The following is a 27,464-nucleotide window of genomic DNA, read 5'->3' as shown; positions in this document are numbered from 1 at the left end:
TAAGTGGATTAAGGATGGAAGTCCGTCCAGTGGTTTCATAACCAAATTCCGAAAAGGTAGGAAAACAGGGATTGTTCACTCTCGGAGTGAAAAGAACACAGAAGTTTCGAGAGGCAAAGGTAAGTAGAAATACGTTCCTCTATTGAACTTTTCCTGAATGTGGACTACGCCACCAACAGCGTTTCGATACTAACATCAGAAGAACAAGAAGAAGAAGGCGAGGAAGAACTGCACAGTCAAACAGAGAAGATAGAGGAACAGTACAAACAGCGGAGAATGAACTGCCGAATATGGAAGACGTAGTACAAACCACAAAAATATTGAAGAGAGAAAAGGCACCAGGAATAAAACTAATTAAACTAACACAAGCGTCTGTACAGAAAGTACTCCGTGAATTATGCCCCTTACTTAGCTTGTATTTATTGCGATCTGTCGCTAAGCGCAAATTCACAAGCGACTAGAAAAAAGTGCGAATGATTCCTGTCTATAAAAAGGGTACAAGAATTGATCCACAAAATTGCCGACCAAAATCCTGAACATTGAAAGTGAATGGAAAGATGTCAAAGGAATTCAAAGCGGAGACTGGAGTGCGACAGGGAGAGTCCTCTCCCCTTTTCTGTTTAATCTGGTTCAGGGAAGACCACTGAGAAAGGTAGCAAGCCTGGAGACAAAAATACAGCTGGGCAGAAGGATCAAAACTATGTCCTATATGGATGATGTAATTGTAATAGCACAGAATGTGCAGGGTCTGTTTCAGGCGGAAAGAGTATTAACGGAATAGGCAATGAGAACAGACCTGAAGAAAATATGGATAAGACCAATAGCTCGTTATGAACAGAAAGAACGATGGCGGACCTTTAGATGTAGATGGTAAAATCTTTGGAAGAGTAAAATTCAAATATTTTGGGACAGTACTCACTGAAAGGAATGAGACAGACCAGGAAATAATAGTAAGAATAATAATTGCAAGAATCCGGGCGGGAGACAGGTGAAGGTTTGCAACCTGAAAGCTACAGAAGTCTCGGCTTCTATAGAGATCCACTAAGATTACTAATATACCCCGTGTCCCCATTATGACACAAAAGATGTAAAGAAAACTCCTGATATTTGAGCATACTGTTCTGAGACAGATTTTTGGGCTAGTGAAGGATGGGGATGAATGGAGAAAAAAGAAAACCCATGAACGAGTTGCACAAGTCGCTGGACATCGTGACTGTGATTATAAAGAAGAGACTGAGGTGATAAGCCGCGTGGGATTAGTCGAGCGGTAGGCGCTGCAGTCGTGGACTGTGCGGCTGTTCCCGGCGGAGGTTCGAGTCCTCCCTCGGGCATAGGTGTGTATGTTTGTTCTTAGGATAATTTAGGTTAAGTAGTGTGTAAGCTTAGGGACTCATGACCTTAGAAGTTAAGTGCCATAAGGTTTCACATACATTTGAACATTTCTGAGGTGGTACGGAGACGCAATCGGCGAGAAGGCAGCTTTAGGAAGAAATCAGGGGTGACAGACCGAAGGAAGGACCACGGCTGAGATGGACTGACGAGATCAGACAGGATGCGTGTAACATGGAGCTAGCTGGAGAAGAATGCATGGACTGAGGAGGATGATTGGCGAGGCCAAAAACGGACTGCAACTTGTGTGGCCAACCTAGTTAAGTATGTATAGAAAGATCCATGCGCGACGCACACGACTTTCACCGTATGGCTTTAGCAAAAGACCTTGCCGAGAACCAGAGAAAATTGTAGTCCTACGTAAAATAATTTAGTTGGTCGAAGGTTTCCATCCAGCCTCTTGACGGCTATTCTGCTACTGCAATAGCAGGCAGCAAAAGGAAAGTTGTAGTTTTAAAGTTCCCATTTAATAAAACATTCACCCAGGAGGATCGTACAGACAGACCACCGTTTGATCGACGCACAATTTTACATATGGAGAACACAGAAACAGGCATTGCTGTAAGTGAGAAGGTGAAAACAAGTAAGTCGCTAGGTCCCTATTGGATCTTAATTAGGGTTCACAAAGAGTATTCTGTATTAGTGGTCTCTTAATTAGCTTGCATTTATCTCGAATCTATGCCCAGCGCCAAGTCACAAGTGGTTGGAAAAGAGCGCAAATGACTCCTTCGTATAATGAGGGTACAAGAACGAACCCGCAAAGGTACAGACTAATATCTTGAATATCGGTTTACTGTGGAATACTGAACCTGATTCTATGTTCCAATATAGTAAAGCTCTTTGAGACAGGAAAGCTTTTGTTCACAAATCAGTACGGATTTAGAAATCTTCGCTCGTGCATAACATATCCAACGAACCACTGTTGAAAAAAAAAAAATAAATAAGAAAGGCTCTGAGCTCTATGGGACATAAGATCTGAGGTCATCAGTCCCCTAGAACTTAGAACTACTTAAACCTAACTAACCTAAGGACATCACACAGCCGGCCGCGGTGGTCTAGCGGTTCTGGCGCTGCAGTCCGGAACCGCGGGACTGCTACGGTCGCAGGTTCGAATCCTGCCTCGGGCATGGGTGTGTGTGATGTCCTTAGGTTAGTTAGGTTTAAGTAGTTCTAAGTTCTAGGGGACTTATGACCTAAGATGTTGAGTCCCATAGTGCTCAGAGCCATTTGACATCACACACATCCATGCCCGAGGCAGGATTCGAACCTGCGACCGTAGGAGTCACGCGTTTCCAGACTGAGACTGAAGCGCCTAGAACCGCTCGGCCACACCGGCCAGCTATGAAGAGCAGACAGACAGATTCCATATTCCTGGAGTCTGACACGGTGCCAAATTGCAAACTGTTAACGAAGGTACAAGCATACCGAATAGGTTCCCAGATACACGAGTGACTCTAAGACCTACCAAGTAAAAGCGCCCAGTATGTTGTCCTAGACGGCGAGTGTTCATCAGGGACGAAGGTTTGGTCAGGTGTGTCCCAAGGAAGTGTGATAGGACCGTTGAAGTTCTGACATACGTAAACTATCTGACGGAAAGGGTTAGTAGCAATCTGCGACTAACTACTGACGATGCTGCAGTGTAGGGAAAGTGTCGCCTTTGAATGACTTGAGGAGCCTACAGGATGACACAGACAAAATTCATATTTGTTGTAATGAATTTCAGCTTGTCCTAAATGTAGGAAAATATGAGTTAATTCAGATGAATAGGAAAATGTTCACATAAAGCATTAGTTGTGTGCTGCTTGACATAGCCACGTCGATTAAATATATAGGCTTAATGTCGCAAAGCGTAATGAGATGAAACGAGCGCTTAAGCTCGGTATTAGGGATGGGAAAGGTGAACATCGGTTTATTGTGATAATTTCAGTAAAGTGCTGCTCTCCTGTAAAGGTGGCCGCGGCTAGAACACTAGTGCGATCCATTCTTGAGTACTCTTAAAGTGTTTTGGATCCCCGCCAAGTCGGATTAAAGGAAGACGTCGGAGGAATTCGGAGGGGTACTGCTAGATTTGTTACCGGTATGTCAGATCAACACGCGAGTATTAAGAAAATTCGTGAATTCATTTCGGGAATCCGTGAAAGGAAGATGACGTTCTTTTGGCGAAACACTATTGAAAAAATTTAAAGAACCAGCATTAGCGGCTGAGAGCAGGATGATTTTACTGCCGCTAATGTACATTTCGTGTAAGAACCGTAAAGATAAGAAAAATTTTCGATCGTACGAAGACGTACACACAGTCGTCTTTCCCACGCTACATTACCAATAGAGCAGAAGAGGGAATATCTAATAGTGATACAAGGTACCTTTCGCCGTGCACCGCATGGTGTATTGCGACGTATGAGTGCAGGTGTACATGTAGATGAAGATGTGGACATAAAAACGAAAGAGGAACTGGTTAACACCTAATGTCGGTTTAAGTGTTACGAAGTTTTTTGAATATATTTGTCCAGAGTGTAGCCTTGCATGAAAGTGAAACATGGACGATAAGCAGTTCTGACAAGAACTGAATAGAAGCTTTTGGGATGTAGTACTACACACTTCTAAATCGAACAACAAATCAAGTACAGAATAGAACTGGGAAAAACAGAAATTTAGGCCTACTCGTGATTAAAAGAAAGGTTGGGTTGATGGGACTCATCCTAAGGCTTCAAGGAATTGTCAATGGGGGCGTGAAAGTTGCAGAGGGAGACCAGTGCTCGAATACAGTGGGCGGGTTCACATGGATGGTGGTTACAGTAGTTGTTCGGAGATGAAGAGGCTCGCAAAGGAGAGACTAGCACAGAGTGCTGAATCGAACTAGGATATGGAATATAGAGCACAACAAGAACGCTCCACCAGTATCTTTGTTCGCATCTACCTGCTAAGTGATGAAAACGAAAGATATGCTAGAATCACAGAAACATCAAAACGTATTCAGATAGTTTTTTGTGACGAGAGAGATCGTAATGCGCAAGCTTATGACTGTGTGTAGACATTAGTCTTAAGCTTGATGACGATGAGGCAAGAGAAAGAGTCTGTTGCTCTCGAACTGCAGTAAGAGGGCCACCGATTTTAGCGACCCATAACGGGGGCAGATCACCATTAATAGCACCCAATGTCGTCGCTCCATCGGGCACTACGGAGTGTGAACCGTGCTCTCTCCCAACTATGCGTTTTCGTGAATTTGGCTGTCTATCTGTGTTTGGTTTCCCGCCCTTGTCGCTGTTACGTCGTGGTTCTTCTTCATTATACGTGTGGCAGCAGTGATGTGCATCGGTATTTGCGTATTGTACCATCTTTGGTTTGGCGCATATGGTTCCCAGCAAGGGGGTTTGGAGTAAGTCGGTCGTTTGTTGCAGACGAGGGATGTTATCTCCGCACGGTGCAGTCGGCTGGGGCCGCTGGCAGCCCCTGCGCAGTGTCAGAGCGTGTGTGGAGCTGTCCGATCGCTACGAGCTTCGTGGTTCACCGACCCAGTACGTCAAAGTTGAGTATTGGTTTCAACTACGCAAGCCACGTCTATTTATGTTGTGGTGGTTCGCTTCGGTGGTTTGCTGTTGGGGAGGTTCTCCGGTGAGCAACACCGAGTGGCTCTAATGTTGAGATTTAGCCGCCATGCGGTGCAATTAACTATTTCGGTGGACTACGATTTGAGTGCACCAGCGGAATTTTCTGCCTAGTGGCCGTTAGTCTTCCAGTTACCTGCCTTGGCCACTAACGTAATTTCCTCACTTGTTGTCGCTGTCCAATATGGTATGTAATTTTGACAGCTAATACTTACTCCATTGCTGGCTTGAGTTCTCATGTACTGATTGACGGGAAGCAAGTCGTTGTGCCGGTCGGTCCGTGACTGTCCCCTGGTTGGGTTCTGACGTATCAAATATACACTCCTGGAAACTGAAATAAGAACACCGTGAATTCATTGTCCCAGGAAGGGGAAACTTTATTGACACACTCCTGGGGTCAGATACATCACATGATCACACTGACAGAACCACAGGCACATAGACACAGGCAACAGAGCATGCACAATGTCGGCACTAGTACAGTGTATATCCACCTTTCGCAGCAATGCAGGCTGCTATTCTCCCATGGAGACGATCGTAGAGATGCTGGATGTAGTCCTGTGGAACGGCTTGCCATGCCATTTCCACCTGGCGCCTCAGTTGGACCAGCGTTCGTGCTGGACGTGCAGACCGCGTGACACGACGCTTCATCCAGTCCCAAACATGCTCAATGGGGGACAGATCCGGAGATCTTGCTGGCCAGGGTAGTTGACTTACACCTTCTAGAGCACGTTGGGTGGCACGGGATACATGCGGACGTGCATTGTCCTGTTGGAACAGCAAGTTCCCTTGACGGTCTAGGAATGGTAGAACGATGGGTTCGATGACGGTTTGGATGTACCGTGCACTATTCAGTGTCCCCTCGACGATCACCAGTGGTGTACGGCCAGTGTAGGAGATCGCTCCCCACACCATGATGCCGGGTGTTGGCCCTGTGTGCCTCGGTCGTATGCAGTCCTGATTGTGGCGCTCACCTGCACGGCGCCAAACACGCATACGACCATCATTGGCACCAAGGCAGAAGCGACTCTCATCGCTGAAGACGACACGTCTCCATTCGCCCCTCCATTCACGCCTGTCGCGACACCACTGGAGGCGGGCTGCACGATGTTGGGGCGTGAGCGGAAGACGGCCTAACGGTGTGCGGGACCGTAGCCCAGCTTCATGGAGACGGTTGCGAATGGTCCTCGCCGATACCCCAGGAGCAACAGTGTCCCTAATTTGCTGGGAAGTGGCGGTGCGGTCCCCTACGGCGCTGCGTAGGATCCTACGGTCTTGGCGTGCATCCGTGCGTCGCTGCGGTCCGGTCCCAGGTCGACGGGCACGTGCACCTTCCGCCGACCACTGGCGACAACATCGATGTACTGTGGAGACCTCACGCCCCACGTGTTGAGCAATTCGGCGGTACGTCCACCCGGCCTCCCGCATGCCCACTATACGCCCTCGCTCAAAGTCCGTCAACTGCACATACGGTTCACGTCCACGCTGTCGCGGCATGCTACCAGTGTTAAAGACTGCGATGGAGCTCCGTATGCCACGGCAAACTGGCTGACACTGACGGCGGCGGTGCACAAATGCTGCGCAGCTAGCGCCATTCGACGGCCAACACCGCGGTTCCTGGTGTGTCCGCTGTGCCGTGCGTGTGATCATTGCTTGTACAGCCCTCTCGCAGTGTCCGGAGCAAGTATGGTGGGTCTGACACACCGGTGTCAATGTGTTCTTTTTTCCATTTCCAGGAGTGTAGTTGATCTCGTCACCTGTCTCACCTAAGTGAACGAGGGCAGACCGACCTCCCTGGAGGCCTTATGAGTGCCAACGGTGTTTAAATATTCTATTGTCAGCTGTTTTAAATCTTAGGCTTATGGCTATTGTTTGTTTTCTTAAAATTTTGTAAAATTATTATTTAAATATAACCTTTCAAGCTTAAACACTGCGGCCTTTAAAGATTATGGTAATATATTCTAAAATTCTTAAGTTTGATTGTGGCCCTCAGGCATTTGTGTTGCACCTTGCGTATGTTGCTTTTTTGGGTTTTAAATTATTTTCTTGCTATCTTAATTGAAATTTTGATTTTTTTTAAGATTTCTTGTTGGTCTTTTGCCTTTAAAGGTCTATGGTAATATATTCTAAAATTCTGGAATTTAATTGTTGCCCTCAGCCATTTGTATTGAACTTTGCGTACGTTGTTTTTTGAATTATTTTATTGCTATCTTAATTGGATTTTTATCTTGTTAAGATTTCTTGTCGGAGGCCTTCAGCCACGAAAGAGTTGCATTCGGTAAAGATTCGACTATGTGCCGCTTTGGTTGTAAAGGTTATTAAATTACAATAAATGACAATTGGAAGCAGAAACTGACCTCAACCCTCGGCCCTTTTCTCAATCCTATTACCTGTTCTGCCCAGTGAGTTTAGCGGGCGTATCACAGAGGTGTGGAATTTAACAGAGAGAATTGGCGTTTGGTCGACCGCCTCTACACCTCTCCTTCGACAAAACACCGCTGCACGCACTTTTCATTGGTTGCCAGAGATTGGCAGTCAAAATTTATTCTAGTACTGAGATTCGAGACGATTTCCAGCGAGTTGTGCGTCACCACGCAAATGTTAAGTTTGCAATCATTTCTCTCTCTCGGCAATTATTTCTCTCTCTCTCTCTCTCTCTCTCTCTCTCTCTCTCTCACACACACACACACACACACACACACACACACACACACACACACACAAAATCGCCTTTATGCTGCAGATTCACAGTTATGATCGATTTATCTTCTTACTACGCTTTTCCACAGGCAAACGTGCAGTTAAGTAGAAATGAAAGGATGAAACCTCACTGCACTGAAGATTTCTCTTGTTCTGAAAAGAATAATTCTGTTAGATCTTTTGATTGTGTTAGAGTACTGAAATTTCAAATAACAGAAGAGACTCTTTGTCCACTGAACAACAGAAAGCCTCCACTGCTAAAAGATACACAAGAGAGATTGTGTACTCGGTAAAAAGTGAATTTGTCACTCCATTAAAACCACGAAAAGAAAGAGAAGAGAGTAAAATTCGCTTCTGCTAGGCTCATTTCCATTTGAACCCAAGTCGTGGCTAAGGCTTTCAAATAGTTTTCAAAGGTCTGCCATTTAATTTGGATTTTCGTCTCGCTGCGCAAACTTACCTGCAGGAGGGTTACAGTTAAACATTCGCTATTTGGGACGGCCCCCATGAAAGACCAGTAATCGTGGGACAATAAAACTTCGTGGAAACTTTTGTGAAGACTTGCGGAAGAGAAATAACGAATAAACCTTTGAAAGAGAGAAATTTTAGTTTTCACATGAGAGGGTACCATTTATTGATTGCGTACAATGTTTACGTTCCAGGTTGCTCAGTGCGACGAACATCTGCACCCACAACAGCCTGGATCGGCAACAGGGACTGCTCTACTGCTGTAAGAAAATTAAACACCTACAGCCGTCCAGAATGAGATTTTCACTCTGCAGCGGAGTATGCGCTGATATGAAACTTCCTGGCAGATTAAAACTGTATGCCGGACCGAGACTCGAACTCGGGACCTTTGCCTTTGACGGGCAAGTGCTCTACCATCTGAGCTACCGAAGCACGACTCACGCCCGGTTCTCACAGCTTTACTTCTTCCAGTATCTCGTCTCCTACCTTCCAAATTTTACAGAAGCTCTCCTGCGAACCTTGCAGAACCAGCACTCCTGGAGGAAAGGTTCGCAGGAGAGCTTCTGTGAAGCTTGGATAATACAAAACGCGGTACTGGCGGAAGTAAAGCTGTGAGGATGGGGCGTGAGTCGTACTTGGGTAGCTCAGATGGTAGAGTACTTGCTCGCGAAAGCCAAAGGTACCGAGTTCCAGTCACGGTCCGGCACACAGTTTTAACCTGCCAGGAAGTTTCAACTCTATGGTGTTTTGTCCGCATGTTCCACGTTTCTGTCATTCCATGGAGTCGTTGAACTTCCTGTTTTTCTGTTCTGAGCGGATGTGGAAAGCGCTAAATTGTGTCGTCACGGGTTTTGTTTGAAGGAGTTGGTACAAATGGCTCTGAGCACTATGGGACTTAACTTCTGAGGTCATCAGTCCCCTAGAACTTAGAACTACTTAAACCTAACTAACGTAAGGACATCACACACATCCATGCCCGAGGCAGGATTCGAACTTCCGACCGTAGCGGTCGCGCGGTTCCAGACTGTAGTGCCTAGAACCGCTCGGCCACTCCGGCCGGCGAGGGAGTTGGTAATACTCAGAAGTGATGTAATAAATGTACCTTCAGTACACCTACGGTGTTTCTTCCTTACAATAACATAATCATAAATAAGCTGTAGAGCATAAAACGATCGAAATTGTTAGGTGAAAGCTTGCAACTTGGGACGCTTGTGTGTTACATCTACTTACGATAAAGTGTATATGAAACTGCCGTGCATTCCGTGTGCATAGGCATCCGCCATCGCCGGCGCCTCGCAACCAAAACAAACACGCACACACACACACACACACACACACACACACACACACACACAGTACTGAGCCGCGGGGCGCATAACAGAGCAGACGTTGTGCAGCCACTACCGCCTCCGCACCTCCCACGCCCTGCATATCGACCTCTGCCGCTCGCACGTGCGTCAGACGAACCAACAGCGAGGAACTTGCTGCTGCTGCTGCCGGCAGCCCTCGATACCAGCGAGGGACACGGCGCTGCGCATCGCTGGCTGCTCCGGAAAGTGGCGCGGCGCACGGAGACTGAGACGGCAGCGACTCCGGTGTCGATGGGCCACTCCAGCTCCAGTCGGGAAGCGAGCCGGCCGTGTTTCCAGAAACCGGAACCTGACGTCAATACCGGAGCACTCTGCGCTAGAGGCTGGGTTTCGCGCCGCTGTCCTCAGGCGTGTCGAGCCCGAGGTTTCAGGCTATCTGCTCGCCCGTTTCTTCTCTTTGCTCAGTAGAAAAACAACATTCAGGAGCTCATATGATCTTCATAATTACAATCGGAGTCTCCCACAGGATTCGATCATGGGCTGATTCCTGTTCGTGCTTTATTGTTAATGATCTGACCTTTTACTTGAATCAGGAGGCTGTATTAGTTGAGCGTAGAAACATCAGCAGGGCAGTAAATGACACTTTCGTTGCAGTTACTGACTACTTTTATGCAAACAGGTTAGCGCTTTAAACTTTGGAAAAAAAACGCAGTTCACCCATTTTTCTACTGTACAAAATGCCCCTCCCCCGATCTGGAAATCTATCTGGAGGAAATTATTAATGAAAGTTTTGATGGAAGGAGGGGACTATTTATAGGGGGTCTGAGAGTGGAGTGTATAAGATTTGTAGACGACATGGTTGCGATGGCAGAGAGTGCAAGAGAGATAGAACAAATGTTAGACGATCTAAACACAAAATTAGAAGAATATGGAATGGAGATTAACAAGAAGAAAACGAAAAGTATGGCTATTAGAGGAAAGAAGAGAAAATGTTGTATGAAACTAGGGGGTGAGGAAATTGAGCAAGTGAATAACTCCAATTACTTGGGAAGTGGAATTGTGGATGATATGCACTGCTCAATAGAAATTATGAAAAGAATTCCAATAGGAAAAGAGGGATTCAAGAGGAAACCGAAATTACTTTGCGGAACACTAAATAAAGATATGAGGAAAAGACTTACCAAGTGTTACATCTGGAGCGTTGCAATGTATGATGTGGAGACCTGGACATTGAGGAAGGAAGATGAAAGAAGACTGGAGGCACTAGAGATGTGGATATGGAGACGAAAGGAGAAAGAGAAGTGCGAGCACTGAGTAATGAATGAAGAAGTATTAAGAAGAGTCGGAGAAGAAAGAAACATGCTGAAAGTCATTAGAAAAGGAAAACGAAACTGGATTGGACATTGTCTGATGAGGCACAGTTTATTGAAGGGAGCAATTAAAGAAATGGAGGAGAGAAAAAGGAGAAGAGGAAAAGGAACATATAAAATGCTCGACAATATCCAACGAGACAAATATTCACAAATGAAAGACTGGTTATGGACAGACAAAGTGGAAGAGGCTTTATCCATGACAAGACCTCCCGTTGGCAGAATATCTACTACTACTACTACTACTACTACCATCCCCGTCAATTAATGTAGTATATTAACAAGAACAAACAGTGTAGAATATTGTAAGTTCTTAGATGTGCATACTAATGGAAACTTGAAATGGAAAACCTTATAGTACACCTGCTAAAACATTTAGGTTCGGCTACTTTTACCGTGAGAATAATGGCCAACATGAGGGACAAAAGATTCAGTAAGTTAACATATTTTCCATCGTTCCATTCATCAATGTCTAATGGGGCAATATTCTGGGGTAACACCTCGTTTGTCGGAAAGTATTCACTGCACAAAAGAAGTAATTATAATTATACGTGGCATTCACGCACGGGCACGTTGCTGCTATCTCTTTAAGCAGCTACGACTATTAACCACAGGATCACAACATATTTATTCACTTATGAACTTGTTGTCAATAAAGCATCTAAGTTTGAGAGTAACACAGATATTCAGAAGTACAACACTAAAAGGAAAAATGATCTGCATTTCTCTCTAACGGATCTAACTTTGACGCAGAAGAACGTGAATTATGCAACTATAAAATTCTTTGACTGTCTACCGATGAAATAAAAAAATGGTTCAAATGGCTCTGAGCACTATGGGACTCAACATCTTAGGTCATAAGTCCCCTAGAACTTAGAACTACTTAAACCTAACTAACCTAAGGACATCACACACACCCATGCCCGAGGCAGGATTCGAACCTGCGACCGTAGCAGTCCCGCGGTTCCGGACTGCAGCGCCAGAACCGCTAGAGATGAAATAAAAATTCGGACAGATAGGAGAAGTATTTTCAAATGTAGATTATATAGATTTTTCCTTAACAACTCCTTCTACTCCACAGAAGAATTACTGAGTAGAGATAATTCGTCGTTAAAGAAAAAATCTGTAAATGGTCAGCATGCAGCCATATAAATTGTCTTTTTCATTTCATTGTATATATACTGAGTGTTCTATGTTTGTTCTGTTGACATATTCCCCATTATAAATTTTATATTGTATTTGAGCTATCGAACGAACAAACAAACTAACCAAATAACATACACACACTCAAAATGAATCACATAAAACCTATACCCATTTTATGTGGTGAATGGTTCAAAATATCGGAACGAGATTTTCGGTGCACATCAGTCTACAGAAGGGCAAGCAATTTTCCTGACTGCCTATGAGTAGCAAGTACCCTTAACTTTTGTATCAAAACGGATATTGAGGCAAATACTTCTTTTAGTGAGACGATGTGCTTTTTAATGGCATTCTAAGGCTCTTCAAAAGACGTGTACAGTGATACAATGATTGCTTTAATTTGAAATTTTTCGAGAAAGTATCCGAGGAATGTGCTACAGTTGAAAAGTAACGTGATTGGAATTGGCTGTTACGGTGCAATCTCTCCCAAGCGACGGTATTTTGATGCCAAACGTAATGAGATATCGCAAGCAGAATGATTTCTCCAGGTCATCCAGCAAGGATTATGAAAGCAACTATTACGTGAAACCTAAGCCGCGTTTTTCTCACACAGCATCCTGAACGATATGGATCAAGCCAGATAAGTAATTCCAGTATATCTTAATTTCCGAAGAGCATGCAATACTAGTAGTGTGGTGGTAGTGATGGTGGTATGAATAGTAGTAGTAGCAGCAGTAGCAGTTGTTGTTTGAGGAGGGTGAGGATGATGGTGAGGTGTAGGAGGTGGTGGTGTTGATGCTGGTGGCGTTGGTACTACTACTGCTACTAATATTAATAGTAGTATTAGTAACAGTAGTAGCAACAGCAGTTTTTGGTTGAGGAGGAGAATGAGGAGGAGGATGAGAAGGAAGATGATGAGGTGTAGGAGGTGGTGATGGTGGTGATTCTGGTGGCGCTGGTACTACTTCTACTGCTACTAATATTACTACTAGTAGTATTAGTAGTAGTAGTAGTAGTAGTAGTAGTTGAGGAGGAGAATGAGGAGGAGGATGAGGAGGAAGATGATGAGGTGTCAGAGTATGGAGAATAGTACGATTGAGAAGTTGGTTTAATGGAGGGAAAATAGCAGAAAAAAGTGCAGAGAACGAAAATGGTAGATCAGAAGAGAAGGCCCCTAGGACGGAAAACAATGAGACAGGACAAACACAGACGATACACGAAATGTGTTTGCAGTTGCGAATGTGGACAATCATCAGCTGTATAATGGAATGAAGATAATGATAATATGTGCCGGACCGGGACTCGAACCCTGATTTCTCGCTTATTTAGAGTGGCTGCCTAACCATTTGGCTATCCCAGCACGACACACAGCCAGACCCAAACTTCCAAATGTTGTCAACCATGTGTCTACAACCTGTACTCGTACATCCATTATGTTTATTCCCATACTGGGAGACATTTTACTTGAAAGTCACTTGTCCGGTTTCGAAGGATATATACGATATTGTAGTGATTGTAGCATTCAGAATTACAATGCACCGTTCTTTTGGACATGCATGCGGAAAAGAGTGAGCAGAAGGAGAAAAGGAAGAGCAGGAGGAGATGTATTAGAAAGAAGAGTGAGAGGGAGATAAAGAAAAACCAAAGGAAGATGAAATAGGAAGTAGAATTAGCGAATGTAGTGTATTAAAAATGGAACTAGGAGGAAGAAAGAGAGAAGGGAGGAATTCAGAGAAGTCTATGGAGTCGGGGGAAAGTGTGGAGGATACGAAACGTTGAACAAAGATATCTTGAAAAACGGAGATTTTTTTGAAGGTCATCAAACTAAATATTTCTAGGAAATTAGTTGACAGTCGCTCTCTGGCACGTAATATCTCATGACAAGAAAATCCAAATTCGAAATTTCGCGCCGTTATCCTGTAAGTTGGTAAGCGTGCTACAAACAGCTTGCAGAATGGCCTTTAGGTGGCAGCACAGTGCAGATGCACACATACCGTCGCAGTATCAGTATAAACATGCCCGCCCCCACTTGAGACTTGCACCAGGGAAGAACAGCGTTCTGTTATTCGGTTTTTGCGTAGTGAAGGTGTGTAACCTATTGAAATTCATCGACGAATGAAGGTTCAGTACGGTGATGCATGTTTGTCACAGTAGCAAGTTTACGAATGGAGTAGGAAGTTCGCAAATGGTGTGACTTCAGTGGAAGATGCTCCTCGTCCAGGTCAGGCACAACGAGTTGTGACTCCACAGAACATTGCAGCAGTTGAAGCCATAGTGTAGGAAAACCGCCGAGTGACACTGAATGACGTTGCAGCATGTTTACAGATTAGTCATGGGTCAGCACACCACATTGTGCATGATGTGCTCCAGTTTCACAAAGTGTCTGCAAGATGGGTGCCACGGCAGCTGACTCCTGAAATTAGAGAACGACGTGTTGATGCTTGTGAAGAACTTCTTCAGCCCTTTGAACGAGAAGGTCTTGGCTTCCTTGCAAGAATAGTTACAAGGGACGAAACCTGGGTTCACTTCCACCAACCGGAAACGAAGAGAGCGAGCAAGGAATGGCGCCATCCCTCATTGCCAAAACCAAAGAAGTTTCGAACAGAACCATCAGCAGGGAAGGTTGTGCTGACTCTCTTTTGTGACGAAAAAGGCGTCATTTCGGAGCATTACTTGCATAGAGGGACCACTGTCACCAGTGCGTCATACACAGATCTGCTAAAAAAAAATCATCTGCGGCCTGCAGTCAAATCAAAGCGACGTGGATTGCTGTCAGCTGGTGTCCTCTTGCAGCATGACAATGCAAGGCCCCACACTGCCCGTACAACGCAACTGTTTTGAGTGTCAACAGTTGCATTTTGAGTGTCTTCCTCATCCATCATACTCTCACCAGACCCTGCCCCAAGTGAATTCAATATGTTTGGACCACTCAAAGACGCAATGGGAGGAAAGAAGTTCCGTTCTGATGAAGGGGTACGCCACGCGGTGCATGAGTGGTTGCGCGGACTACCAAAAGAATTTTTTTCTAAAGGTATTTATGCACTTTGTAAGCGCTGGAGGACTAACATTGATCGTGGTGGAGGTTATGTTGAAAAGTGATACAGCTTTGTACCACTTCTGCACAATAATTAATATTTAAAAAATATTTATGGTTTTCATTTGACTCAGCCTCGAGAAACGCACTTTAAATGAATTGTATTACCAATACAGTTCCGCGTGCGTATAGGAGAAACAGTTGCCATTACACTACACGCGACGTACTCTAGCCTTGCTTCCATGATGCTCCGTAAGTGAAACTACTACTACTACAGAAATGTCTGCGGGCTGACCTGTCCTATGGAGTCCATGAGGCGGTACTGGTTGAGCTGCAGGTAGCGGCCGCTCTTGTCGATGGAGACGCGCCGGGACTCCTTGAGTGGGGCGCGCCTTCTGGCTGCCCGTGGACTGCCGTAGGGGCTGAACGGGAAGTTGGGGTAGATGGGCCGCGGCTCGCCACCACCAGAGCCGCCGCCGCCGCCACCGGGAGCTGCAGCGGCAGCAGGAGCAGCGCCAGAGCCAGGGACGGGGCCGGCCTGGTGCACCGGCGACGGAGAGCGGCTCGCCTCGGGGGACGGCGACAGCCGCAGGCGCTCCTCTAGGCTCACGCATAGCTGCACAGGAGCAAAGACCACCGTCACTGCAAGGCGAGGCTCCAGCACGTCTGGCACAGCTACGGCAATTAATTATGACACACTACTGAGCACAAATTAAGCACACAGGGCTAGTAGGACCACAGGAAGACCTAATTTCTGGCACCACGTGCGGGATTAGCCGAGCAGTCTTAGGCACTGCAGTCGTGGACTGTGCGGCTGGTCACGTTGGAGGTTCGAGCCCTCCCTCGGGCATGGGTGTGTGTATTTGTCCTCAGAATAATTTAGGTTAAGTAGTGTGTAAGCTGATGATCTTAGCAGTTAAGTCCCATAAGACTTCACTCACATTTGAACATCTGGCACCACACAGACACACTGAAACACTGGAAGCAAAAAAATAAACAATTTCACACTGAGCAGCAGGCAATACGCACCCGGTAAAGACTGCACTATCAGAACAGGTCAGTTTTCCCTAGCGAAGATGCTTGAGCACCGGGATAAAATAGTAGTCAGCCCCAGAGACATCATGCTAACAACACTAGTCTTGATAATTTAAATTTACTAGCTGAGTACCCGGCATTGTTCTGGTATCTACTTATTTCAGTTCTATTATTTCATCTCCTCCTTCACCATCCATCTCTCCATCTCCTATCTCACCTTCTCTGTCCATCCCCATCTCCCCCTTCCCTCTGCCACCAACCTTCACCCCTCTTGACTCCCTGTTCATTCTCCTTCCCCCCTTTCTGTCCATGTACAACTACTTCCTCTCTCTGCCCATATTCTTGTCCCCTGTCTCTGTCCATCCTCCTCTTTTATGTCCACCTCCTCTTCTCTATTTTCCCACCCCCTCCTCCCCTTCCTCTGCCCATCACCTCCTCTTCTGTTTCTCTGTCCATCTCGTCGTTCTATCACATCTGAACTACGTCTTGTAAAATGACACGTTTTTCTACATACGCAGAGCGGCTTATGTGGTTGCTATCTGCGAAAAGTGTTGCGAATAGGGCTAGTAGCAAAGAAGTAATAAATGTAAACGTTATGGCATCAACCCTGATGCGATAGTTTTACTGCATGAACAGTGAAAATGTAGTAAGAGATTAACTGTTTTCCTTTCGTCTTTTCCTGTGGGTTTGTCAGCGAGAAAAAGTTTAGTAAAGGTCTGACATTATGTGCAAAGTTTGTTGCAAGCCACTAACAGCTCTCGTTCTCAAATACTGTATGAACAATAGCTGAGAAACCCCTTTGATATGGCGCGCACCGCTATCCTGTGATCTTGTTTAGAGCGCGCGCTATAATCGATTATAGTTCGCTGTTCTGGTGCGGGTGGCGCTCTGGTGGTGACTTCCTATTACATCGCTGGCGTGTGTTTGCGGTGGCCGGCGGAAAGCGAGAGGGCAGTCGGTTTCCGGGTATTGCACGGAACGTGACGTTCGCTCTGCCTGACCTGCTGGTGACTAGCGCTAAGGCTGTTGTGCCTCGCAATATGAGCTGATGGTCTGGGGCGGAGGCGACTCGCCGTTGTGTTGGCCGTGCGGTGGTCATTAATTGGAGTCTGATGGGGAGGTCCGGTGGGGTCCTGTGATACTCTGGCCCGGAGAACTAGTTGCTGAATTTTGGAGTCGTCTGCCAGGAAGCTCCAGCAGTGGTTTCTCAACTTCATTCTGATGTGGGACGGCGTCGTTAGAAGTTTTTGCTGTGTGTGTGTGTGGCACGTTACGATATTTATTGGTACTAATTTATTTGCTCAACTGGAGTATCTTTTAGTTATCCCGCTGGGTGGGTCGTTTCCCACCCGGTCTGCTTGGCGTTACCTTTGGTGGTGCCTGTTTGTTCCTTTTTGAAGGAATTCAAGTAGGTGGTTCTTGTTACCTACCCGGAGTTGCGTTCATGTATGGTATATTTGGCATATTATGTGTTAGGTAAAGTCTGCCTAAGAAAGGCGGTTTTGGACAGTATATGCATAGTGAATTACTGCTGCTTGGTCTTCTGGGACCTGAACAACAAGTTCTCGTTAATTTGGTTTGTGTAACAGCATTTAGTGATATGTTCTGTATTTTTATCTCACTGTGTTATTATTAATGTGGTGGAATAGTCGCGTTTGGTGTCCTTAAGGCACTTTTAAGACTGTGGTTTGACTATTCGTGTGCGCTTGGCTTTTATTTTGTTTTAAGAAGCGACAGTTGTTTCGTAAGATTTGTGTGTGTTGGCGTCCGGCACTTGTGAAGAGCGCCCGAGTTAGCAGTGCCGTGGTTATCATGTGCTGTCGGGATGTTATATTGTTGTTTGATTTTTGAATTGTATCTTGTGTTGATATTATCTGTCGTGTTACAGAACATAACCAAGTTGTGGGAGGCATGTCGGAAAGCTCTCAGCAGTTTATTTCGGGTACCGTTTCTAGTGGGAAGGCTCCGAAGTGCTGAGAGCTCGCTCGTCTGTGATTGCTTTGGGAGCTGCCCTTGCCCGTTGGTTGTATCAAATTATTTTTTTATTGTATTTATTGGTTGTGTGTTGCGTTTCTTTGATTTTATGGTGCCAAGTGCCATTATATTTCTCAAAGTTTTTTTTAAATGATTTCAAATTGTAATGCCAAGTTAACTTATTATTGGATCTTGGTCTGTGGAGTAAAATCTTTTAAAGCACCCTTGTAATTTGTTCTTGCAGAAGAAATTTCTCTTATTTTATGGTGCCAAGTTGCCATTATTATTACTTTTAGATTATTACTGCTCTTAATGTTTTACGATTTTATGGTGCCAAGTGTCATTATAATTCTTAAAGGTTTTTGTAAATGATCTTAAGTTGTATTGTCAAGTTAACGTATTATTGGATTTTGTCTCTTGGGTGAACTCTAAAAGCACTATTGTAAAAGGTTTTGATTTTATGGTAGCAATCCGTCGTTATTGTTTTAAAGCTCATTCCTTTAACCTTTTTGAATTTCCCGTTCATCAAGAAACAACATTCATTGTACATGTTTATCAGTTTCAGAAGTACAGGCGTGCCATTCTTGATGTTTCTTTTTGATAAACCCTGTACATAGTATTGTGGGGAATATGGTCAGGGCATCCAGTTACTTCTACATTTTTTGCTACTTTTTAATTTGGTGAAACACATTCCTCTGGCCGCGCCCTGGTATTGTATCCACGAAATGTACTGTCAACATAGAGTCGTTGACATAAATAAAACTAGCAGAGATTGCATTTACGTGTTGCACTAACAGGTGGCATTACTTGAGCCAAGCTTGTGTTAGTATTTTGCAAAATTGGGACAAAATTGTCTTGTCAGGATGTTAGTAGAAGAGGGGCCGTAACGGTGATAGTCTTGATGTATCTGAACTGATGGCAAATATATTCTGGAGAGAAAGAGAATTTATTGTTACCTTGGTACGATTAGACTCTTGGCGAAAAATGGATTACAGGTAATGATTAAGTTTGTTTTATTTCGAGCAGCGGTTTGATAATGCAGAATTCTTGCTTCATCAAACGTCAAAATAAGCATATTTTGGCTTTTAATTTTTTTGTTAGTACTTACCGATCATTTTGAGAGAAATGGATTTAAGAATTAGATTTTGGAATTTTGTTTAGCGAAATGTTATAAAAGTTAATTTTAATTTTTGTAATCCTTGGATTACAGCAATGTGATTTCAGAGATAGCTTAACTGTTATTACAGTTTTATTAAAAGTTATTATGTCAAATGATGTGACTGCTAGTGAGTCCATTTAACACAGGGTCATTGTCCACATCCCAAGAGTTAATTAATTTTCAGGTTATTTAAACTGATGTCAAAAATTATTAACGAAGAATGATAGCAGTGGTTTTAGAGAACACGTTGCACCTTTGCGTATCTCGGTAGTTAGATTTTGTAGCTCTGTTATTGAGATGCACGGTAGGTACGAAAGCAGTTTGCCTGGCGTTAACTGGTGCTACCCGATATGAGCCAAATAGTTTAGAAAACAGATTATTTCTTTAATTAAATTTGACAGGGACCAAATATAGTTTCAAAGTAATCAGTTTTTCATCAAAGTTGATGGTTAGATTTTGTAATAACAATGAGTTTCAGACACGACATGATTTTCTTAGAATTCTCGCATTTAGATTACTCTATGTATTCTCGCAGTTGAGTTTTATTACTAACAGTTGGCGGTACGCAAGCTATCAGTAAAAGTCAGTTTATCAGCATTATTTCCTTACTCCTTAAAAAGTACAGTGTATGACTTTTTTTAGTTCAGGTGAGCTTAAATGTGCACAAATGAAATGTAAATGGCGAGAATCAGGTCGTAGGCTACTTTTTGGAACATTTTCTTCATGTAGGATTTTGTTTTGTTAAGACAATTTTGAAAAACCTCCCGCCTTGACTGTTTCGACAAGTATTCCCTTTACTGAAGCTCGAACTATTGGTCAATTTCGGGCTTACAAGCCATTTACAACCATCGGGTACTGTCAGAGTATAAGAGCTCTGTTCAAAAAACTCTGGAACATTCGTTATTTCGCACCAATGGTGTGTCCGAGTGAAATGCGGTTGGTATCCCTGCACACATCTGTGTCCAACCCGTAACTCGCGAGGTGACTGGTTAAACCAAGATTTAAGGTAAAAATCATTTGAAATTTTTAATTTGTGGCATATAACATTTATTTTTACAGATATTTAAGTGATATTTTAATGCTTCTAGTATATTTTATTGTACTAAACGAAGCATGCAGCATTTTACTATCACACAAAAGCACATAATTTTGTTTGATTCTTTTAAATAGTACAGATAAATGTAATGTTGGAGTACTGAATTTTACATACTGAAAAATTATACAATTTCTGCAGCAAATAAATTTCCAAATAAAACTAAAATATAGGGTTTAAATTTGCTCATAAAAATTCCACCCGATAGGTACAAAAAGAAGTCCGTCAAACTGACATTCATTGCTCGAAGCTACTTTTTCTTATCACCACTCAAAACACATTCGATTTTCAAAAAAAATGTTCAAATGTGTGTGAAATCTTATGGAATTTAACTGCTAAGGTCATCAGTCCCTAAGCTTACACACTACTTAACCTAAATTATCCTAAGGACAAACACAAACATACACACCCATGCCCGAGGGAGGACTCGAACCTCCGCCGGGACCCGCCGCACAGACTTTCGATTTTAAGAGACACTAAGTATTTCATTGAGGCAACAACTTTCCTGAAGTTCTTCCTCTGAATGATAATGTGATCGCTGGATAATGTAAAATCGTCGTCTTTTTCGTTTATTTCTTGATCTATATCACTGACAGCTTCCTCTATAGACCAACCAACAATTTCATCACACTCGGGAAAGTTAAAACGTATACATTCGTGCGAACACATTTTGAGCTATACGGTACCGTACTGAAGAAAACAGGTACGAAGTTCACGAGGCGCGGTCCAGGAGACTCCAACACCTCTCAATAAAAAGCATGTGTCAACAATAAACACAGAAGGCGATAAGGCAACCGACAGCAAAACATCGCAGACTTGGCAATTTAAGGAAGGTAGGAGCAGTATAGAAGCATTCCACCACAACAGGAAGAAGGGAGCGAGTTCCAAAATTTTTACGTGGTCTTAGAAACCACACCTAGTGAGTTAAGTGTTATGTAACTGCCGGATATTTCATTGTTGTATGTCCGTTGTTATTGTCAGTGCTGTATTGAGTAGAACATTGTGTCGCACAGTTTGCGAATTTCTAGGCGGCAGAGTTAGAGTGACGCGTCCGCATTAAATTTTGCGTGAAACTCGAGAACACTTTTACGGAGGCACACCAACTGAAGGAGGAAGACTACGGTGATGAGTGATTAAACCGTACTCTGTGTTACGAATGGTTCACAAGTTTTGCCGCGCGGGATTAGCCGAGCGGTCTCAGGCGCTGCAGTCATGGACTGCGCGGCTGGTCCCGGCGGAGGTTAGAGTCCTCCCTCGGGCATGGGTGTGTGTGTGTGTGTGTGTGTGTGTGTGTGTGTGTGTGTGTGTGTGTGTGTTTGTCTTTAGGATAATTTAGGTTAAGTAGTGTGTAAGCTTAGGGACTGATGACCTTAGCAGTTAAGTCCCATAAGATTTCACACACGTTCACACGTTTTAGAAATGGCCAGACGGAAATTAAACGTGAATATCGTTCAGGATGCCTTTCGACGTCTACCGATGACGCTCGAGTCAGGAACATCAACGAAACTGAAGTGCCAATCGAAGACTGTCCGAGAAGTTGCACAGGAATGTAAAGTTTCAGTTGGATCATGTCATGACATACTGAAACAGCATCTTGGAATGCATCGTGTTGCCGCCAAGTTCGTACCACGGCTCATGAGTGAAGACCAGAAAGACATTCGGCTCGCAATCTGTAAAGGCCTCTTGCATCACGCAAATGAGATTTTCCTTAAAAGCATCAAAACTGATGATGAGACGTGGGTCTACGGTTACGTCGTTGAGACCAAGGTTTACTCTTCACAACGGTCCCGAAAAGGTTCTCCTAGACTAAAAAAGCTAGTCAAGTCTGGTCAAAAGTCAAAGCCATGCTGATACTTTCCTTTCACTTTGAAGGATCAGTTAATCGTGGATTCGTGCAACAGGGACTAACTGTTGATCGTCTTAATATCGTGATGGGTTGCAACGTCTGCGAGAAAATGTGAGAACGAACCTGCCTGAAATGTGGCGACACAATTCATGGCTCTTGCATCACGATAACGCACCCGCACATTCATCCCTGTTGGTGCGTGACTGTTGCACAGAAGGTAAGATCACTGTGTTGGCTCATCTTCCCTACTCTACAGACCTCGCCCATGTGGACTTCTTTATTACTACAGTTGAGAACCTGGTTGAAAGTACGAAGATTTGCGACGATAGACGAGATAAAGGAAAATTCACAGACGGCGCTTCACGCGATCCTGTAAGATGCGTACCAAGACTGCTTACGGAAGAGGAAACGGCGTTGGCAGTTGTGTATAAATTCTAGAAGAGTGTGTTTCGAAGGAGACCGTGCGCAATAACTAAAAGATAAGCGCAGAAAAATTTTGTCGACAAAGTTCCGGATATTTTTGAACAGACCTCGTATTGACACCTTCTGCACTTGCAAATTGCCATTCAGACCGAAGCGTGGTTGAATACTTGTCAACATCAGCCAAAATTTGTTGTTGTTGTTGTTGTTGCGGTCTTCAGTCCAGAGACTGTTTAGATGCAGCTCTCCATGCTACTCTATCCTGTGCAAGCTTCTTCATCTCCCAGTACCTACTGCAGCCTACATCCTTATGAATCTGTTTAGTGTATTCATCTCTTGGTTTCCCTCTACGATTTTTACCCTCAACGCAGCCCTCCAGTAACAAATTGGTGATCACTTGATACCTCATAATATGGCGTACCAACCGATCCCTTTTTCTTGTCAAGATGTGCCACAAACTTCTCTTCTCTCCAACTCCATTCAATCCCTCCTCATTAGTTGTGTGATCTACCCATTTAATTTTCAGCATTCTTCTGTAGCACCACATCTCGAAAGCTTCTATTCTCGTCTAAAGTAATTATCACTACGTTTCATTTCCATACGTGGCTACACTCCATACAAAGACTTTCAGAAACGACTACCTGACACTTAAGTCAATACTCGATGTTAACAAATTTCTCTTCTTCAGAAACGCTTTCCTTGCCATTGCCAGTTTACATTTTATATCCTATATACTTCGACCATCATCAGTTATTTTGCTCCCCAAATAGCAAAACTCCTTTACTACTTTAAGCATCTCATTTCCTAATCAAATTCCCGCAGCATTACCCGATTTAATTAGATTACATTCCATTACCATCGCTTTGCTTTTGTTGATGTTCATCTTATATCCTCCTGTCAAGACACTGTCCATTCCGTTCAACAGGGCTTCCATGTCCTTTGTTGTCTCTGACATAATTACAATGTCATCGGCGAACCTCAAGGTTTTTATTTCTTCTCCGTGGATTTTAATTCCTACTCCGTATTTTTCTTTTGTTTCCTTCACTGCTTGCTCAATATACTGATTGAATAACACCGGGGATAGGCTACAGCCCTGTCTCACTCCCTTCCCGACCACTGCTTCCCTGTCATGCTCCTCGACTCTTATAACTGCCTTCTGATTTCTGTACGAATTGTAAATAGCCTTTCGCTCCCTCTATCTTACCCCTGCCACCTTCAGAATTTGAAAGGGAGTATTCCAGTCAACATTGTCAAAAGCTTTCTCTAAGTCAACAAGTGCTAAAAAAGTAGGTTTGCCTTTCCTTAATCTATTTTCTAAGATACGTTGTAGGGTTAGTACTGCCTCAGGTGTTCCAACATTTCTACGGGATCCAAACTGATCTTCCCCGAGGTCGGCTTCCACCAGTTTTTCAATTCGTCTGTAAAGAATTCGTTTTAGTATTTTGCATCCATAGCTTGTTAAACTGCTTGGTCGGTAATTTTCACATCTGTGAACACCTGCTTTCTTTGGAATTGGAATTATTATATTCATCTTGAATTCTGAGGGTATTTTGCCTGTCACTAGATGGTAGAGTTTTCTTAGGCGTGGCTCTCCCAAGGTTGTCAGTAGTTCTAATGGAAAGTTGTCTACTCCCGGGGCCTTGTTTCGACTTAGGTCTTTCAATGCTTTGTCAAACTCTTCACACAGTATCATATCTCCTATTTCATCTTCATCTACATTCTCTTCCATTTCCATAATGTTGTCCTCTAAAATATCGCCTTTGTATAGACCCTCTATATTCTCCTTCCACCTTTCTGCTTTCCCTTCTTTGCTTAGAACTGGGTTTCCATCTGAGCTCTTGATATTCGTGCAACTCTTTCTCTTTTCTCCAAAGGTTTCTTTAATTTTCCTGTAGGCAGTATCTATCTTACCCCGAGTGATATGCGCCTCTACATCCTTACATTTGTCCTCTAGCCATCCCTGCTTAGCCATTTTGCACTTCCTGTCGATATCATTTTTGAGACGTTTGTAATTCCTTTTTGCCTGCATCATTTACTGCATTTTTGTATTTTCTCCTTTCATCAATTAAATTCAATATCTCTGCTGTTTCTATTACCCCTCGTCTTTTTACCTATGTGATCCTCTGATGCCTTCACTATTTCATTTCTCAAAGTTACCCATTCTTCTTCTACTGCATTTCTTTCCCCCATTCTCGTCAATCGTTCCGTAATGATCTCCCGGAAACTCTCTACAACCTCTGGTTCTTTCAGTTTATCCAGGTGCCATCTCCTCAATATCCCACATTTTTGCAGTTTCTTCAGTTTTAATCTACAGTTCATAACCAACAGATTGTGGTCAGAGTCCACATCTGCCCCTGGAAATGTCTTACAATTTAAAACCTGGTTCCTGAATCTGTCTTACCATTATATAATTTATCTGAAACCTTTGAGTATCCCCAGGCTTCTTCCATGGTTCTTGAACCAAATGTTAGCTCTGATTAAGTTATGCTTTGTGCAAAATTCTACCAGGCGACTTCCTCTTTCATTCCTCAGTCCCATTCCATATTCACCTACTACGTTTCCGTCTCTCCCTTTCCCTACAATCGAATTCCAGTCACCCATGACTATTAAATTTCGTCTCCCTTCACTGTCCGAAATTAAAAACCTTAAAAATGTCTTTTACTTTCTGTATGCTCGTCAAAGTAATTTAGAAGCCCTTGGGGCATAGTCACAGAAACGACATTACAACTTCTCAGACCCACAAGTCGCAAAGAATAGACTAGCGTGGACCACAACAACGACAACAATGACATCACGGATAAATACGCATTCTTTTTTTTTTATTAATCTGGCGGTTAGCCGTTCGCTCATTGTCATCGCGCTAGTCATGTTTCAAGCATCAAATGGCGCTCATGAGATAGGTGCCCACGGTTAATTCCGCTTAGTTCTTGCCACTCTCCTCCCCACTCCACTCGAAAGAAGACCGTGCCACACAATTTCGCGTTTATATTGTGTGCTTTAGCTGGAGGATGGCTCGCAGATAGCCGTGGCAGGTCGATTTTTGGCTCTATTGGAGCGCTTCCGACGGCAATCCTCCTGTAATACCAGCGCCCTCGTCACTGAACGGTGAGGATAATGGGAGTGCAAAGCGGGGGGCAGCATTAGCTGTTAACAAGTAAGCGCTACAGGCGAGGTAGGGGGAAACCCTGCTGACGGCGGGTAGTTGGTAAGCGTGGCGTATCCGCCTCTGAATACCGGCAGCACACGCCGGGCTGAAACTTCAAAAGTCACCTGTGTGTGTGTGTGTGTGTGTGTGTGTGTGTGTGTGTGTGTGTGTGTGTGTTTAATCTGACACACGGTCGCGTCGTTCATAAATGGGAAACTGCGCTGGTGTTACCAACCCACGGTGGAAGAGATTAAACAAACAGAAATAATGAAAGCACATGTACAGGTCACCATTCCATCAGTAAATGAAATACAGCAAGCAATAACGAAAGTATTTAAAAACAGTGCTTTTGGTGAAGACCAGATATACGTTGAATTATTGTAGAATGGAAGACTGCTACTGGAATTAGAACTACAGTCCTTAAAGGAAACAATCTGGAAGACGGAAGTTATAATGGCAGGCTGGAAAACAGCAGTTATGTAGCTCATATTTAAGAAGAATGATCCGCTTGTGTGCAGTAACTACATACGAATCGCTCCGTTGGATGTCACCTATAAAATCTTGTCGATGTGCCTATAAAACAGACTCATCCTATTAACTGAAGCGCTAATTGGCGACCATCCAAGTGGTTTCCACAGGAATAGACCCACAGTAGATCATTTATTCATTCTAAGACAAAAACGGAGAGGGCATCGGAATTTAACCTAGATGCCCATATTATTTCTAGATTTCAAACAGGATCGCGCTAGCATACACCGACAGACACTCCTAAATATAATGAGGGAATCTGAAACACTATCAAAGCTAATTAGATTAGTTTAAATTTGTGTGGGTGAAACTTTTATGTCGTGTAAAGCCGCCTGTAGCAGAGACTGAAAATTTTATGGTGTTCACTGGAGTGAGACAAGGAGATGCCACTTCACCTGGTGTACTTAACCTCGTCTTGGAGAAGGTCGATAGAGAATTTAGTGAAACTAGTCCATAAGATATCCAAATGGAGAAGGTGAACATTATCAGACTTGCGTACGCAGATGATGTGGCACCAGTAAGTTGTTCCCAAGCAGAATTAATCAGAATGATGGAAAATTATTACAAAATCGCGGAGAAAACAGGATTGCATGTTAGTGAAGGAAAGACAGGACATCTGGCCGTGAGATGGATTCACTTTCAAGACAGTTGACTACTTCAAGTGCTTATGGGATCTTTTTAGTAACAAGAACAGAACAGATATAAAAATAGACATCTGTCTAGAAACAGCGACCAAACACTTTTTAGTTTCAACAAAATCCTAAAAATATTACCTAGTACTAACTTCAAAATCCGCTTATATCAATCGACTATGTGCGTGCAACATTACACGACTGCGAAGCATTGATACTGGATGGTTATAATTAAACTTCACCATATTTAACACGTTTTAACGCGGAAACCAGCTACCGTAAGAGTACCAAACTTTGTGGCATTAATGTCAAGCACATGGGGAAGAGAAATAATGCAGAATAAATTCAAGTGAAACACTCTCAATATCCTACTACGGGGCATCATTTAATTACATAACGGTAACTTTACTGCTAAGAAAGGAGCTCAATATGGCGTCCATAAGTGTCCAGAGGATTCTGAAAGCCAGGATTGCATTCGGTACAGCAGAATGAAGCATGTCCATAGGTGTGCTGGCTACCTCTCCTGGAATGCTGCTCTTCAGATCAGCTCATGTGTGAATGTGCATCAGGTAAACGCTGTCCTACAGGCAGCCCCACAACCAGAAATCACAGG

General features: G+C 43.7%; 1 protein-coding gene across 1 annotated transcript in view; it reads right to left on the bottom strand.

Annotated features, from left to right (window-relative positions):
• The window catches only part of LOC126100306 (calcium/calmodulin-dependent protein kinase kinase 1), a 449,773-nt gene that overhangs the window by 174,061 nt on the left and 248,248 nt on the right, over positions 1–27,464 (bottom strand). Inside the window, exon 3 of the mRNA XM_049910915.1 lies at positions 15,315–15,635. Coding sequence (XP_049766872.1) covers positions 15,315–15,635 — 321 coding nt within the window. The remainder of the gene's footprint in view (positions 1–15,314; positions 15,636–27,464) is intronic.

This window comes from Schistocerca cancellata, chromosome 9, assembly GCF_023864275.1.
Source record: "Schistocerca cancellata isolate TAMUIC-IGC-003103 chromosome 9, iqSchCanc2.1, whole genome shotgun sequence".
Classification (NCBI taxonomy): Eukaryota; Metazoa; Arthropoda; class Insecta; order Orthoptera; family Acrididae; genus Schistocerca; species Schistocerca cancellata.
The sequence above is the reverse complement of the archived record's forward strand: the minus strand, read 5'-3'. Positions and strand labels throughout refer to the sequence as shown.